The sequence below is a fragment of the Hyperolius riggenbachi genome, chromosome 2 (genome assembly GCF_040937935.1).
Source record: "Hyperolius riggenbachi isolate aHypRig1 chromosome 2, aHypRig1.pri, whole genome shotgun sequence".
In the NCBI taxonomy this organism is placed as follows: Eukaryota; Metazoa; Chordata; class Amphibia; order Anura; family Hyperoliidae; genus Hyperolius; species Hyperolius riggenbachi.
In genome coordinates this window covers 485810984-485827915 of record NC_090647.1, presented here as the reverse complement: position 1 = coordinate 485827915, position 16932 = coordinate 485810984, and the positions used below count along the sequence as shown (strand labels likewise).

The 16932-nt window shown below is 43.4% G+C and overlaps 1 protein-coding gene across 5 annotated transcripts in view; it reads right to left on the bottom strand.

Annotated features, from left to right (window-relative positions):
• The window catches only part of GIT1 (GIT ArfGAP 1), a 209102-nt gene that overhangs the window by 69962 nt on the left and 122208 nt on the right, over positions 1–16932 (bottom strand). For all 5 annotated transcript variants that reach the window (XM_068270339.1, XM_068270342.1, XM_068270341.1 and 2 more), the window contains exons 5-8: positions 11042–11128; positions 9008–9138; positions 7793–7887; positions 5907–5949 (exon numbers count right to left, since the gene is read on the bottom strand). In XM_068270339.1, coding sequence (XP_068126440.1) covers positions 5907–5949; positions 7793–7887; positions 9008–9138; positions 11042–11128 — 356 coding nt within the window. The remainder of the gene's footprint in view (positions 1–5906; positions 5950–7792; positions 7888–9007; positions 9139–11041; positions 11129–16932) is intronic.

Here is a 16932-nt window from a genome sequence, read left to right as displayed (position 1 = left end):
TTTGTCCCCTTAACAATTCTGTATATATCATAAGTAGTGAAAAAGCTATTGCTGATGACATAGGGGTATAGCTAGCATGTCACAACTGCCCTGGTAGTTAAAGGGCAACTCAAAAAGGTGGGGTATGGAGGCTACCATATTTATTTTCTTTTAAGCAATACCAGTTGACTGGCTATTTCTGCTTATCCTCTGCCTCTAATACTTTTAGCCATAGACCCTAAACAGGCATATGCGGTTCAGGTGTTTCTGCATGCTTGTTTTTGGTGTGATTCACACACTACTGCAGCCAAATAGATCAGCAGGGCTGCCAGGCAACTGGTATTGTTCAAAAGGAAATACATATGGCAGCCTCCATATCCTTCTCACTTCAGCTGTCCTTTAAGAGGTAAACAGGCCTGGATGGGAAGTGGTTAAAAGCACCGACTGGTGGATGGGCTAAACATTGCAAGCTGCATCAACTAGTGAGACCTATGCTGCTGCCTGATTACTGAGGGAATTGCCTGTCATCTGTGACTTGCTTGTGCATGGCGGCAATGTTACAGTATCAGCCAAGCTGCACAGATATGTGGACAGAGGAGCACACTATAAGCACCTTGTGTGATGAAACCAATGCTTCCTGTGCAAGCTATTGTATGATTATTGCATGCATATCCCTGCATATTGAACACTGTGCATTTTGATCTAGCTTAGACACTATCTGTGCTCGCTTGCTTAAGCATTGAAAAGAAAAAATGACTTCCAATTATCGACTGACTTAATATTCAGTACTATGGTATACTTTATGTGTTTGAGTTTGACAATTCCTGATGCAGTAAACTTCTTATAAAAGTAAACTATCTGACCCACTACCTTGGAATTTTCTGTTAAGGGATTCTACTGTACTGAGAGAATAGAAAATGTATTTTTGCATCACAATGCTAAAAGACTGCAGTTTCCATTTACTGCCTCACTGGGGAGCTCTAGTACAGCAATTCAAAAAGCTCAGCCTGAAGAAATCAAGTAAAAGTCAGTTCTGCAGACAATGTACTGATATGTGGAGTCATAAAACTGAATGGAGAGAAAAGGTGAAACTGTAGTTAAGTGTCGCGCTGAAGGGTTTAACGGCTCACAGTCAAAATACTCTTGTCTATAAAGAGAAGATGTACAGCTACATTATGAATGACACAAGGGTAACTAACGTTTGCGGATGACATCAAAGAAAATATAACCTTCTCTTTGTTCCAAATTTTACCAAAATGTTCCAGTTGGGTGCAACTCTCCTCCTCTGCAGAGGCTATCAGCCAGAGGCATAGCTCAGGCTAGGGGCCCCAATGGGACTTTTGTATTAGGTTCCTCACAACAATATTTGTGAAGCTGCTCTCTCCCAGAGGACCTAAAGTACATAGCATGTGAGCAGTAATTAGCAGCAGCCTGGATAATGTCCCTTAGGAAACAAACTACCTGGCCATAAATGTCAGACAGAACAGGTGGGCTTTCAATCTGGATTTCATCATCTCCAGAGATGAAGCTTGCCTGACTGACTCCAATAAGGAGTTCCAAAGGGACACATTAAGTACAGGTTACAAAGGTTAATGCTTAATCCAATAAAGCAACTTCTAATCTTTCAGTAAAGACTATCCACTTGAAAACAGAGGCAAGCTGATTGTGTCACTGAACGTGACCAAGCTCTCGACCAAGCTCCCGTCACCGAACATGACCAAGCTCCAGTCTCTGATCGTGACCAAGCTCACATCCAAGCTCCCATCACTGAACATGACCAAGCTCTCAACCAAGCTCCCGTCACCAAACGAGACCAAGCTCCCGTCACCAAATGAGACCAAACGCCTGTCACTGAACATGACCAAGCTCCTGGCACGAGAGACCAAGTGGAAATATAAACGGATGACCTGTTAGTTTGGGGCACGTTCACAACATGATGCGGTGTAAAAATGTCCATGACGCTACATTTTCCACAGCTGCCAGTAGCAGTTCTGAGTACCACCATCAGTGTCTGCCACTTCACACTGCTGCCTGTATGAATAGGTCCTTACTCAGCCATTTGCACTTTTTACTTTCATCAGAATCAGATTTATTTCGCAGTTGCCACACCCGGAATGGTTTGTGGTACACACCGGCCTTGGACATAGTGCAAATTTGCATACAATGCAAAACAGACATAGAATGAAAATATACAGATATCGAGGCCTAGGCAACAGTACTACTGGGGGTACCATGCTAGGAGGTTTTGCTGTGTACAGGGCTTGAGTTTACAATGAGCACTGCTTGGGGGTAAATGGAGTTCCTGTGCCTGGAGGTTTTGTTGGTAATAGTCCTGTAGAGGTGGCATGAAGGCAGGCAGTTGAAGAAGTCCAGTGGGGATTATGCATGATCCTGTTTGCCCTGGTTCTCAGCCTGGATGCGTGGAGAGGGTCCAGTGGTGGTAGGGGCGTACCAATAATTCTTTCTGCAACGTTGATTGCTCTTTGTAGTCTGTACTTGTCACTTGAGGTAGCGCATGCATACCATACAATTATAGAGAAGCAAAGGATAGACTACATGGTAGCACTGTAGAAGCTTGACATCAGCTCCTGCTGCATACCAAACTTCCTCAGTTGTCTTAGGAAGAACAACCTTTGCTAAGCTTTCTTTTGGCATTTGGTGGTGGTTTCTCCCCATTTCAAGTCATTGGTGATGGTTGTGCCTAAGAACCAGACGCTTGGTGCTCTGGTGCCTTTGATGAACACTGGTTTAAGTGGGAGAGAGCGCTTTCTAAAGTCCACAACCAACTAAACAGTCTTTCATATCCCTCTGATGAAACTTGTGTTAGGGTGTCAAACAAAGGTGTCTATTACTGTACCTGCTTAACTGGTTGGTGTGCGTGTTATATTTGTTCCATTTTATTTGGGGGTCTTTGTTTCCAGTTTGCATACTATTGATTATAGATCTTTAACTGTATATACACAGCACTGTAGCTTAGGCACAACATTTTCCAATGTCATAATACAAATTTGATGTACAATCCAGCACAAACTATCTTTTACTTTATCTCCTTTCTCCACTAAATGGAGCCATATTTTTTTATTGTGATTTATATTCTGGAGTCCGTGAAGACTACAGCGCATAAAACTTTGTGTTCTGTAGAATATAGCATCAAACATTACTGAGGATCTGTGTGGTTTGTCATAGCTGTGTGGGATTTAGGGATTTAAATAATCCATTCTCAGTGAAGTCTCGGACTATAACCCTTTACTGTGCTCTTGAGGAATTACTTGCATATCATCAGTTATTTTTCCTGCACAGCTTTTAGTACTATAGAAATGTCACAGGCTTATATGGAACAGATAACCGCCAAGCAGTTCCAATGTGGTGTGCACTGGGAGATCAACAGGGGAGGAAAAACAGGATGCAGATATGGATTGTCACTTCCTGGTCAGGACATACATCAATCACAATCATCACTACTCTATGGAAACTACAGGGAAAACCCACCAACCCGCCTGGAGGGACTGCACAGAAGTGATGTGATCGGAGTTCCTCCAGAAAAACAACAGATATGAAATTACAGTCGTCTGTGACATACAGAATGCAACATACAGGAAAAGAAACGAGAAGCTCCAATCAAAAGAAGCTTTGTTGAAAGCCAATCAGCTTGAAGCTTAAATGTTTCTATTTTTCTCCATAAAAAAAAAACTAGAATCTACTTTTCTCCAGAGCACAAAGTATACAAGAAAACAAAAACTACAGAGCTAAAGGTATGTATATTCTATGTATGTATATGCTATTAGATCTGATGAGTACAATCAACATCCACCAGATATTGACGGTTCATTCTCCATTTTGTCCCACTCAGTACTTGAACTCTGCAGAAATCTGATCTAAAATTGTGTAAACTGCTGCTTCCGCTGGCTCGCCTTATGCAGCCACGTTCCGTTCCACCTCCCCTACTCCGGTCCCATCAGTCAGCAAGAAGAAGAGACATTGTTTGATCAACAAAAATATATAGTCAGATTATCCAGCTATCGGGCCAGTGAATTTCCATTTCCTGAGTTTACAATATTGGATATTTCCCCTGAAAGCAAAGAGTTCGATACCTATGTAGAAGGAAGGCTCTGGAGCCCATAGAGCAGGGATGTCAAACCAGTCCTTCGAGGGCCGAGGTCCTCACACATTTTTGACACAGCTCAAATTAATTGATGGGTCTGAATCAGGATAAGTGTGGTCCATCAGGTAGAACACATTGCTCTCTTTTTCAACCCATCCTAAACACTGGCATGGATCTGGCCCTCCAGGCCTTGAGTTCAACACCTGTGCCATAGAGCCTTCCCAGTCCACTCTCCACGCCCTCATTCCACCCCTGTCCCCCCATTGAAGTTATCCTACCTGAAGGTCAAACTGCTTCAGGACTTTTGTGGAAGCTTCAGAAGAACTTGCGTCACCAAGTACTTCTGAAGATGAGCATATCCATACTGCGCATGCATGAGTCTGAGTCCGCGCATACGCAGTACGGATGTGCCCGTCTTCAGAAACACTTGAGGAAGCGAGTGCTTCTGAAGCCTTCTGAGGAGTCTTGAAGGCATGTAACTTGGTGGAGAGTGGTGGACCGAGGGCACTGAGAGAGGACCAGGAATGCTCTATGGGCTTTAGAGCATTACCTCTACATTAGTAGGTATCTACCGGTAACTGCTGTTTCTTAAGTCCCTTCATTTCATTTCTTAAGTCATCATCTATTCAAAAATGGCCCAATGACCACAGTGAATACAAGAGCAGTTTTCTATGACTACAATACTGACCACTCAAGTCTAGCATGGTTGCTCATACCTGAACAGCAATATTTTTTAGTAACTTAGCAATAATGTTTGCATCGAAACCAAAGAAAAAACAATCTCTAATTATACTTAAAAATGAACAGAAACTAGAAATAGAAAATAAACAGTGACTGCAGATAAAATCCAAAAAAAAACCAAAAAAAAAAAAAACACCTCAATTAATATGCCTCTATTACATGCCCTCCTTTATAGTGACTTTAAAGCATGCTCCCAGGTCATGTGGCTCTCTTATGCTGCTCCAATGTTTCTTCCCTGCGAAGTTAGTGCTTTGGCCAAAATCAGGCTGGTCGGATTGCCTTGCCTAAGCACTACAGCGCACACGCGCAGACACACACACACGCGCAGGCAGACACACACACACACACACACACACACACACACAAACGCGCGCGCGCGCAGACACACACACACATACCAAAAGTTTGTGCACTCTCAGCCCTGCACTGTCATCCAAGGGATTGAGTCCCAATTGCTCCCTGACAACAGTGCTGTATGTGTGTACGCGGCTTTAAAGTCCAGCTAAACCCAACCTAAAACTGAACAAGGCAAAAAGTAATCGCATCCAGGGACACCAGTTTCATGGACGAAATTTGCTTATAACTGCAGTACAGTAATCTTTTTTATATTGCCCTCTCACTGGGAAGAGCAGTGGCGCTGGTTAGTCAGATGTGACGTTCTCAGTAAGAAGTACAGTACAATAGACGCAGATTTCATTTCTCAGTAATCCTGCATTAAAGTAGTAACCACGTGTGTGCAGCCCCCAATTCCGAGATGGCTTTTCTCCACTTTGTGCTGCCTATCCCATCCAAGGGCTGCTGTTTAAGAAGATCTTTTTCCCACACATCAGGAAGGAAAGTGAAGGAGGCGGAGTTTGTGCTTGGACACCCATCACCAGCACCACTCTCTGTAACCTTCCCTTCTAAAGAGACCAGACAAAAGTCCACTGAAACACTGCTTCAGGGCACAGGGACAGATTTCACCTGTAGCAGTGTAGTAATCCCCTCAGGCTGCTAAACATGCTGATCCCTAACAAAGGACTACTTCCAGTCTTCAGTGAAGAACGTCTTTATGAAACGTGGATAAAAGTTCACATTCAATTACCTGTCAGCCATCTGAGGGATTATGTAATGTCCATTCTTATGATCTAAAAGAAAGAAAGGATAAAGCTGTTAGAAGATAAGACTTGTTAAAAACCTACGAGTTCTTTCATTTTCCCTCACTGCCCTCCAGGCAAACACTCATTCATGGTGTCCAACCCTTGCTTGGAACAAAATAATTTCATGGCACATGGACTGTGCCTTATGAAAAATAATATGGAGCCACCAGAACAAGAAAGGGTAGGTTTAACTCCACCCTTTGTCCTAGAATTAAATAAAGCTCAGGGTTTTTGAATTTGAGATGGCTGCAACTCGTTCTCTGCAAGGAAGCAACGTTAGACATAACTCGGTGATGGCACCATGACATCCACTCAAACACTGCTGTCTAAACTGTCCATATGCTTGGAATGAATTATGTCCAAAACGATCTTGTGGTGCGATTGCAAGTGTGATTTTTATGGAGATGAGGAAGACTGCAGCAAGCAGCGTGATTGCATTTAGGTTAAAATTTAATCGCGTACGATTGCCTCAAAGAGAAAGAGGCACCGTGATTATAGCAATATTCAGGGTGCCCCTGCACCTTCCTCAGCATTGGAAAATCATGTGCAATCTGACATTTGGAACGGAGTGGAAGGGGGCTTACTGAAGGGACTGGAATCTTCAGAATATGATAGGAGGCACACAGATGGCCGTGTATGTCGGCACGCATGGATAAACAGACACACGACACATTAATAGGACTGGAATACATTACTGTTTTGGATGTGGTTTCTCCTTGCTGGTTGAAAGAACTGATGGATTCCTGCACACACTGACGTGGGCTCAACTCTGCATTGTAATTTATTTCCAGGCACGAAATGCTATCTGCAATTATACTGCTAAATATCACATTCGCCCCCAAGGCATCTCCGGGTCCCGCAAAACTGTTTTCTTGGCATGTTGTTCTGAGATGATGAATGGCAGCCCAATATAAAATGGCAAGCCTTTATAAAGTGATTTTCCTGTAAATATGCCATCTAACGTTCCCCGTAAACATGCAGGCTACAGGCCAGCTAGGGATTTTATTATTACTTTCACAATTTGTCTCATTTAGCAATATGCCACAAGTGAAAGTGGCCTGTATTCCTCAGGAAACCAAATTAGTGCTTTTACCCAGTTTCACTTAAATCAAGACATCCACGAAAGAAGGCCCTAGCAGGAATTTCAAGTGTGCTCAAAATATAAACCCTACCACAAAAGTAAGCCCTAGTTGCAGTAAGGGGAAAAAATATGGCAACTTGTGTCATTACTGGAGCCGATAGTCTCGCGGGCAGGACTATTTCTCCGTCACTGAGCCAATCACTGCACTCACTGCTATTCCGCGAGTGCAGTCACTGGCCCAATAACGGAGCCATGGTCTCGTCTGTGAGACCATTGGCTACAGTAGAAATACAAGCTGCCATACTTCTTCCCCATAGGCTGAAGCTCGGAAACACCTCGAGGGAAAGAAGAGGATGCAGGGGGGACATTGTGAGGACACAGGGGACAGCGCGGTATGGAGCTGCAGGTAAGAGGAGGATGTAAGGGGACATCAGAGGACATAGGGGGACACGAGACACAGAAGGGTACCACACATGGGTACAGAGGGGGACACCAGGAGGACACTAAAAGTACAAGAGGGACACAGGGCACACAAGAGGTGTCTCCAGCAGAGGAAGAGGTGGTACAGTGGGGAAGGCAGGAAGACACACAGCACAGGAACTTGGGTGTTCATAGAAATAGAAGATATCTGCTGAAAACAAGTCCTAGCACATCTTTTAGTGCAAAAATTAATACACGACACGGTCTTATTTTCGGCGAAACATGGTACTACCCATCACAACACTTTAGCTGGCAGTGTGATGGACTCACCCGGCTTTCTCCCGCACAGATAGAAGGCCAGCCTGTCCGTCAGTTCATACTGACACTCCACCAGTCTGTCCGCCAGATCGTGATGTCCCGCCTGCCTGCAAAACACAATGTACAAGCATCAAATCACGTCTCAGCACATTTACAGCGCACACATCTCAGTATCCATCGCTCTCTGGCGGTAAACAGGAAATTAACAGAACACCGATGAACATAATGCATCTAGTTAAAATGTCATTTTTTTGTATTCAGAAAAGAATAGCTGTAGCACAGTACATTGTGTTGCTGAGGATGGACTGGATAGAGAAGGCTTTCCTTTTACATGCTATTCTGCAGGATACATACAGCAAACCTCCAGACAAAAACAAACTAGTTCTAGATAGAGTAGGTAAGGGTTAGAGTTGTGTCATTTTAATTGACCTCTGACCTTCACTGGGGAGATTCTCACTCATTTCCTGTTCTCTAAAACTATAACTGGGACAGCATGTGAGCATAAACAGGTTACTAGGAACACATGCGGCAATAGAATGTTCTTTGGAGATCCTGGTCCATGAGTACAAGACATGTTTGCATGACTACATGATTCATACCACAAAAAGCTGTCCATCAAATCCCCACCACAAGCCTGGTGGCTGAGGAAACATTGCCTGGCAATCCTGTGAGTGAACAAGCATTATCTGATGTTGTGGCAATACAGTAGCAATTGGCGTTTCTCTATTTACCCCAGAATTGTGTTGCCACAGAAACGCAATGCTAACCCAATGCACCGCCAAATTTTTTAATTTTTTTGGTAATTTGGGCCTTCACTTAAGAAAGAGCTTTTGATAAGGATTCAAAACTCTTTCAAGGGGTAGGCAAGCTGCAAAAACTGTTTTAACTAGGTCCATGTGTACTTTTATGGTTCATAGAGTTGTCACATAATGATTGCTCTACCAATCTGATGCAAGGGCTGATGTGGGTCTGATGATCTGGGTGGGGGATGCATGACAGTCTTGCTGCATCCTAATTTTTTTTTTTACATTGTACCCGGAATGCTATAACAGCTGTCAATAAATAATCATAATAAATAAACTATACACATTGGGAACAAATTTATTTGATTGCCTTTCATTCAACACTCAAAACGTGAAAACCAGTAAACCCAATGGTTACAGTAAAAACACGAGTAAAAAAAAAAAAGTAAGAGTTATTTTGCTTAGCAGATGACACTTTTTATACCTGGCATAGTCAATAGGGGTCCTGCCATTCACATCTGGGGCACCAGGATCAGCCCCATAAACTACCAGGAGCTCAGCTTGGAGAATCTGCCCGGCTTTAGCAGCAACATGGAGAGGAGTGGTTCCTTTCTCCTACAAACACAAGAAAAGTACTCTTATCACAGCCATAATCACTCTACAAAATGGATCATGTGTATAGGTTGTGCGGTGCAAATTGTATTTAAGTGTCAGAAGGATTATATATTTGATCTTTCAAGCAATTTCATTTTTAATTTTGATCACCACTTTGATGTAGTGTTAGAGAGTTTACCTACATGACCTGTTCATAGTACTCAAAATCTGAATACTATGAACAGATTGTGTAGGTAAACTCATACAACATGGAAGTGTTATAAGTGGCCAAAGAAGTGTTATGAGTGGCCAAGTAAGTGTTATGCTCGGCCAATCAAAACTGGATGTGTGTACACACCCTACAGGTGGCTATACACGCATGGATTGCCACCAAATGTGGTAAAGCGATCAATCCCTCTCCGATCTGAATAGGATCAGAGAGGGGTTTTCAATCCTTCCATTCACTGCACACAGATTTTCAATACAATTAGTAGTGAAATCTATTGGAAATCTATCGAACCACAGCTTTGCACTGTTTGATGCAGTCCAAGCAGCAAACTACTGCTGCTCCTTCACAAAGTCTGATCCGAAATTACGACTGAGGTGGCATGCTGTGTTATAGATCTCTGGTAGATCGAATCTGCTGGGGAAAACGGATGCATGAATGGCCGGCTTAAAGGGGAACTGAAGAGAGAGTTATATGGAGGCTGCCATATTTATTTCCTTTTAATCAATACCAGTTGCCTGGCAGCCCTGCTGGTCTATTTCTCTGCAGTAGTATCTGAATAAAACCAGAAACAAGCATGCAGCTAGTCTTGTCAGATCTGACTTTAAAGTCTGAACCACTGAAACACCTGAACTGCTGAATGCTTGTTCAGGGGCTATGATTAATAGTATTAGAGGCAGAGGATCAGCAGGGCTGCCAGGAAACTGGTATTGCTTAAAAGGAAATAAACATGACAGCCTCCATATACCTCTCTCTTCAGTTCCCCTTTAAGGGTGCGTACATAAACCCAATTTTTGGACAATTTTACCACCTCCATGCGGGCCAACAGAGTTTAAATACTGTAAATGGAGTGTAACAAGTGTAAGCAAGATCTCTTACTACATGGAAGTGCTAAAATTGACATATCAGAAAGGCTTATGCACAGGGCCAGATTCACCATAAGGCACTGAAGGCACGTGCCTACAGGCACCTGATGATGGAAAGGCAGCTCACTCCCCCCTCCCTGAGCACCTCCCTCATCCCCTATGCAGAGTCCTGATGAGAGTCTAACTGAGAGGTTACTCACCCTGCTCTCAGAACAAAACGAGTATTTCCAACAGGTCCAATCTGATTACCATTCGATTTTCTGATCACTTCTATAGAAAATCGATCAGAAAAATCATCGGAAATAAGATCAGACCTGTCGGAAATAATCGATTTGACTGTCAATCTGATGGAAAATTGCATCGTGTGTACTAAGCATTAGGCTACGTTTGGTTGACTTGGGGCCCATTCACACTGGGGCGATTAGCGGCCATTTATGGTTAATTCGTGAACCGCCAACGATCGCTAATGTACACTATATAGCAGTGATCTAGAGCGATCGATTGCAATTTAAACCGTGAATCGCATTCGCTAAAAAAATTACGAAAATGTACAGTGATTTTGTTCACATTTATCGCAAAAAATTGCAGCTGCAAAACGCTAGCGACAATCACTAGTGTTTTGCGATCCTCAGTGTGAACGGGGCCTTAGGAAGTGTGACCATAAAAAGTGGTCATGCTGGAAACTGGCCAGTTATATCACTGACACTGTGCAACAATCAGAAAATCTCACTCAGCATTCTAGAGGTCACACAGCAAAACGGAAGAGCTGACAGGAGGCAGCACTGAGATCACACAGTAACCTGATACAGAGAGTGTTGGGAGGACTGATTACCGGGTGGAAGAAATTGGCTTGTGCCCCCAGAGACAGCAGACGTAAGCAGGTTTCCAGGTTCCCCGTCCTCACGCTGGAGTGAAGTTGCTATAATCAGCAAAAAAAAAAAAAGATAAGAAAAATATAAGATTATGGAAAGGGTCCAACTGTACAAAGCAATACCACAGGGAATCCTCTGTGCCAGGATTACATCATCACTGCAATGAGCTCATACCTCTCCGAGCTAAAGAAAGAGCAGTATACAGATCCACTTACCCAGAAAGCAAAGCAACTCCATGTGGAGATAATTATAACACATGCATGTAACAGCACACATTCCTATTTCTGTATATAATAACCTGCTGCTTTCCCCTTTTGAAATGTACAAGCATCAGGGTGGCCACTCTAAACCACCGCCACAAATAATTTACTTTCTCCTGAAGCCTGAACTAGTGGCAACAGGAATGAAACAACGTTCACTCACAAGGTGGCATCACACCTTACAATTTTTCTGTTTGATTTTACCCCAATTAGATTAACACTACCGTATTCGTTTTATGGAAAATGGAAGGATTTTTTGTTTGTTTTTGATCGAGAAATCTGATAAAATTTTGTGTTTCCCAATTTTTTTGAGATTGGATGTGTTGGAAAATTCAGACCAACTTTACGAAGAATCATATGGTGTGTGATAGATTGTAGAATTGTATTCAACCAGAATGAATTGTATTTAACTATTCAATACATACCAAACTTTATTTGTTGTTTGTATAAACAACAAAAGGGTTGGAATTATGAAAGTGTATGTGTGTTAATGTATACTGTATAATGAAAAGATGGAAAGAGTATGTTAAAAGTGTGTAGGTGTGAAAATAATACATGTGTACAATATAAAATCTACTACCACAAAAAAATTGTAGCAGAACAGCGTTCAAATAGTTAGGCCTGAGATGCACTGAGAACTTTTCTGACCATCAGTGCTGTCTGAGCATTTTTTAAAAGAACGCTCCCCACAAAGGAAGTTGCAGGGCATGCTTGGTTGTCTTTTTTGCTTCTTTATTTCCCCTCAGACTTAACTAATGTACAGAAGAAAAAAAGGACAACCAAGCATGCCCTGTAACTTCCTTTGTGCGGCAACGTACCAAATAAAAGTCAGGTAAACTGGGGAATGATCATTTATAAACAAGAAAAGTAATAAAGATTTTAACTTTTGGATTGCCTGATTAGCATCCTTATTACTTGTTTACCAGATAAAAATAAAGAATTGATTTTTGATGTTCTGCCCGACAGTTACACTTTAACCTCCTGGGCGGTATGCCCAAGACTGTGTCGGGGAAGCCGCTCAGGGGGTTTCCCTAACGACAGGAGCCCCACTGAATAAGTTATCTTAGAGCAGGGGCTCCTGTACAATGTGGCCAGCCATAAGGAAGTGTGTTAGAATTCCCCCCCCCCCCCCCCCCGATTCCTGCTAACCCCCCTGGGGCAGCAGCTATTATACATACCAGCCTTGCTACAGCAATGGCTTCAGTCTCTCTGCACAGCAGCGGTCATGACGTCAGTCCCGATATTCCACGTCTCAGAGAATACCGCGACTGTGCAGGGAGTCTGAAGCCATCGCTGGAGCAAGGCTGGTATTCATAGGCAAACTCAGGGGGGTATTACAGCTGCACAGAATTCCCCCTCAGACCAGGGCTGGTGCAGTGTCTGGGGACAGGCACAAGTTGAGAGACCAGAATATCTGCAGGCATCCTGCAGCTCACAGCTCTGCCCCCTTTCTTTTCCTGCTACAGTTGACTTTGGATGTAGCAGCAGTGTGTGTACAGAGCATGGAGCAGCAGCGTGTGTACAGTGCATGGAGCAGCAGCGTGTGTACAGAGCATGGAGCAGCAGCGTGTGCACAGAGCATGGAGCAGCAGCTTGTGCACAGAGCATGGAGAAGCAGCTTGTGCACAGAGCATGGAGCAGCAGCGTGTACAGAGCATGGAAAAGCAGCTTGTGTAAAGAGCATGGAGAAGCAGCTTGTGTACAGAGCATGGAGAAGCAGCTTGTGTACAGAGCATGGAGAAGCAGCTTGTGTACAGAGCATGGAGCAGCAGCAGCATGTGTACAGAGCATGGAGCAGCTCTGGGGAACTTAGAGTCAGGTATGAGCACAGCCCTGTGCCCTGCTGTGTGAATGCTTCACTTTCCCCTTTATTAGCAATGTCGGCTGTCCTCATTATCAGTGTCCAAACTGCTCCTGATTGATCCCGTTGTCGATCAGGAGCGAAAGGACATTTAGGAAATAATTGTCAGATTCTGTCAGTCGGAGCTAGCCTATAATGGGGGCACCTAGATCTGGCTACCTACCTACAATAAACTGCGGGGGATTCCAAAGACAGATGGGCACCGTGCGGAGGGCGACACAGGACAGGTAATGTATAAATGCACACACAGGTACATTTTTACACTGGGGGGGGCACCGGCGAGGCAACGGGCGCGATTTCATGTTGAAATTTATCTGGAATCTGCCTGCGAAGTATGGGTAGCTGACCGATCTCTCTCTCTCTCTCTCTCTAATCAGATTTGATTAGAGAAAGATTTGTCTCTTGGTGGAATCGGCTCATCATCTCTAGATGTATCACTATCTTTACATTTGTATTAAGAACAGGTTGAGCAGCTGCAGCTTAGAAGTATAAATGACCAGAGATTTTGGGGAGTAAATTTGAAATTTAGTTTGTTTCAAGCTTTTATTGGACTCAAAATGTACACTAGACCCTTGCTTGACACATTTTGTTAAGTTAAAGGAAAAAAAGGTTATGAAAATTAACTGGATCACTTTTTGCACAGAAATCCAGCAGAAACTGAACGCCAGGGAGGTTAAACAAACCATTTCTTCAAAACTTATGACAAACCAAAAAATTGGAGCGGATAGGTCAAATCGAAACAAAATGTTAAAAAATTGTAACGTATGTGGCAAACTTTTAAGGGCAACTCCAACCAGACTTTTCTCTTTTTAATGTTTTGGATAGCATAGAGAAGGGTTAAATCCTGTGCGTTTTTAAGCACTCTATTGGGGAAATTTTCCCTCACTTGTTTTCAGTGCTCCGGTTATTGGGACAGGAAGCGAAAAAACTACAGAAGGGAAATATAATAAAGCCAGAGAGTTTTCTCATTCTACTAAAAAGAATGGCATATTGTCTGAGTTCTCATTGGTGAGGTTTCACACCCAGCCCATACTAGCCCATAGCTAGAAACATAACACAAGTGGTGTTCAATTAATTTGGTCTAATTTGTAAACAATCCAGTGACTACAAGTATCTTTTTTAACTACATTTTATTTCACAAATACCCATTTAACACAAGGTGTAGCCATGCTGCTTAACTTACAAAGCCTTATAGGTTTTAGAGTAAAGTACAGCAGTGAAAAAGAAAACATTGGATGCCTTTTAAACAGATTAATTCTTAGTCACAGCCTAGAGAGTAGCTAATTAGACTACTATTATAGGTTATGACTAGGAACTAATCACTCTATAAAATGTATCAAACTTCTATTCCCTGTAGGTGACCATGGCTACGTGCAAGAAACTACTTTACGATATGATAAGCTGCATTGTGTGCAAAGAGTTTGATGCTATTTGGTGGGCTGCATCTGTGGCGAGTAAGTACCCAGTCCGGCCCGGGGGCCAAATGCGGCCCACTAGGGCATTTCTGGTGGCCCTGAAGTTCTCTACAGTTGTTACACTCTTTTCCTGAAAAGAAGACCTACCCTGAAAATAAGCCCAAGCTGGAATTTTGAGCATGCTTAAAAAATAAGCCCTACCCCAAAAATAAGCCCTAGCGGAAGTTAAAGAGGAGCACATCTGATCTGACTGATGGTTGACTCTTGAGCCAACTACAAGCATATGGCCACGTTTAGAGCTTTTCCATTTTATTTTGCTACAGGAAGTGGTTATCCTGGGCCTATCACAATGCTGCCTGAGAACAGAAAATGAAAGCAGTACCGTTTAGGTGAGAGGCAGAGGGGTTGCCTGTGGAGCACAGGAAGAGCTGAGCAACAGGGGAGACCCAGCACTGGATTCTGCTTGCTGCAACCTGCTCTGGAAAAGCATCTGAGCGTGGAAAGCAATCTTTGTGAATGGGTCATGCTGTAGGTGTGGGAGCACTTTGGCAATGGCCCTGCCTCTGAGTCACCACACACCATCCTGCTGAAGAGCTTTATGCTGTACTGTGCTGCTAAGGGAATGGACTCTGGGGAAGATTTATCAAGACCAGGGCAATGAAACCTCAAGGAAAACTGGTGCAGAAGTCAAGCAGTTACTCAGTCTCGTGATCTGATCCACTTGTGCAGCAGTTTCATGCATGTTTTGCTTGCCCTGGTTTTGATAAATCCTCCGGTGTTTGCCACTTTCTTGACTAAAGGTGCCTATCAATGTAATCTTGATCGTACAATCATGCCACTTCTATGTTTTATAAGGGAACTAAAGGTGCATACACATGTCCAACTTTACGCCTGATTGTCATTTAAACTGGTCATTTGAACGACATGAAGTGCAAACAACAAGTCGTTCAGACGTCATGTACACACTGACCAACAAAGCGGCTAATTTACCTAATTTACATGTCGTTTAACCAACTTGATAATGGACAAAGAACTGGATAGAACAATGGACTAGCTTAACCTCCCTGGCGGTAAGCCCGAGCTGAGCTCGGGCTATGCCGCGCAGGAGGATTTCTCTGCTTCTGGTGGGGCGATTCGCCCCATTCAAAGTGCTGTGCGCGCAGCCAGCACTTTGCTAGCCGCGCGCACAGCTGCGATCGCCCGCACGCAGCGGCGGAAGAGGGCCCCCCCCCCGCCAGAGCCCTGCGCTGCCCGGACCAATGAGTTCCGGGCAGCGCTATGGGCTGGATCGAGTGCGCATGACGTCAGGACGTCGGCTGACGTCCATGACGTCATGCCGATCGTCGCCATGGCGACAGGAGGAGCCAAACAGGGGAACGCGTTATATACGCGCTCCCCTGTTTGCTATTGATGCCGGCGACGATCGGACTAGAGGGCCACATGCGCCCTCTAGTGGTGTTTCATGTAGCTACCACTCTGGTAGCTTTACATGAAACAAACAAAATTTTTTTAAAAAAAAGCATTTTTGCCCATTTTTAAAAATAAATTAACCGCCAGGGAGGTTAAACGACTGATCAAACCGACTTGTTGTTTGAATGTCTATTAAGGTGTGTACACATGCCTGATCTCTTCAAACGACGGGTCGTCAGACCCGACCGCGGGGCGGCCTTTCTGACGACAGTTTACCCGTGTGGACAGTCTGACGGCAGGCTGATAAGGCTAGTTCTGACTGATCCGCTAGGCGGATCTGAATTTCAATAGATTTTTCGATAGTATTTTACTTGTCTTTCTGATCTTTTTTTTTTATTGATTTTTTTTTATTTATTGATTTTCATAGAACTGAACAAAAATCGGAATTTTTTTTAATAAAAATAAATAAATAAATCAGAAAATCGAAAAATTGATCGAAATTCAAATGGGACATGCTGGAAATAATCGATCTGGCAGGTATATCTGCCAGAAAATTGTGTGGAATGTAACTAGCATAACAGTTGTTTGAATGACAGTTGGTCCAACTGATCCGCTGAGCAAACCTGCTGTTATCAGTCACTCGACAGCACGTACCCACGTCCAACTTATCATTCAAACGACAAGTCGGACAACAACTTGTTCGAAAAATTTGCACGTGTGTACCTACCTTAACTAAAGTATACTCAGTTTACGCTTCTACTACATACATTTAGTAAGGCTGTACAATAAAGACTAACACTGATAAGTTCCTTTAGGTCTCTTGTACATGGGTGGCAAAATAGCACATTTAAAGCACACCTGAACTGAAAGGGATATGGAGGCTGACATATGAATTTCTTTTTAAA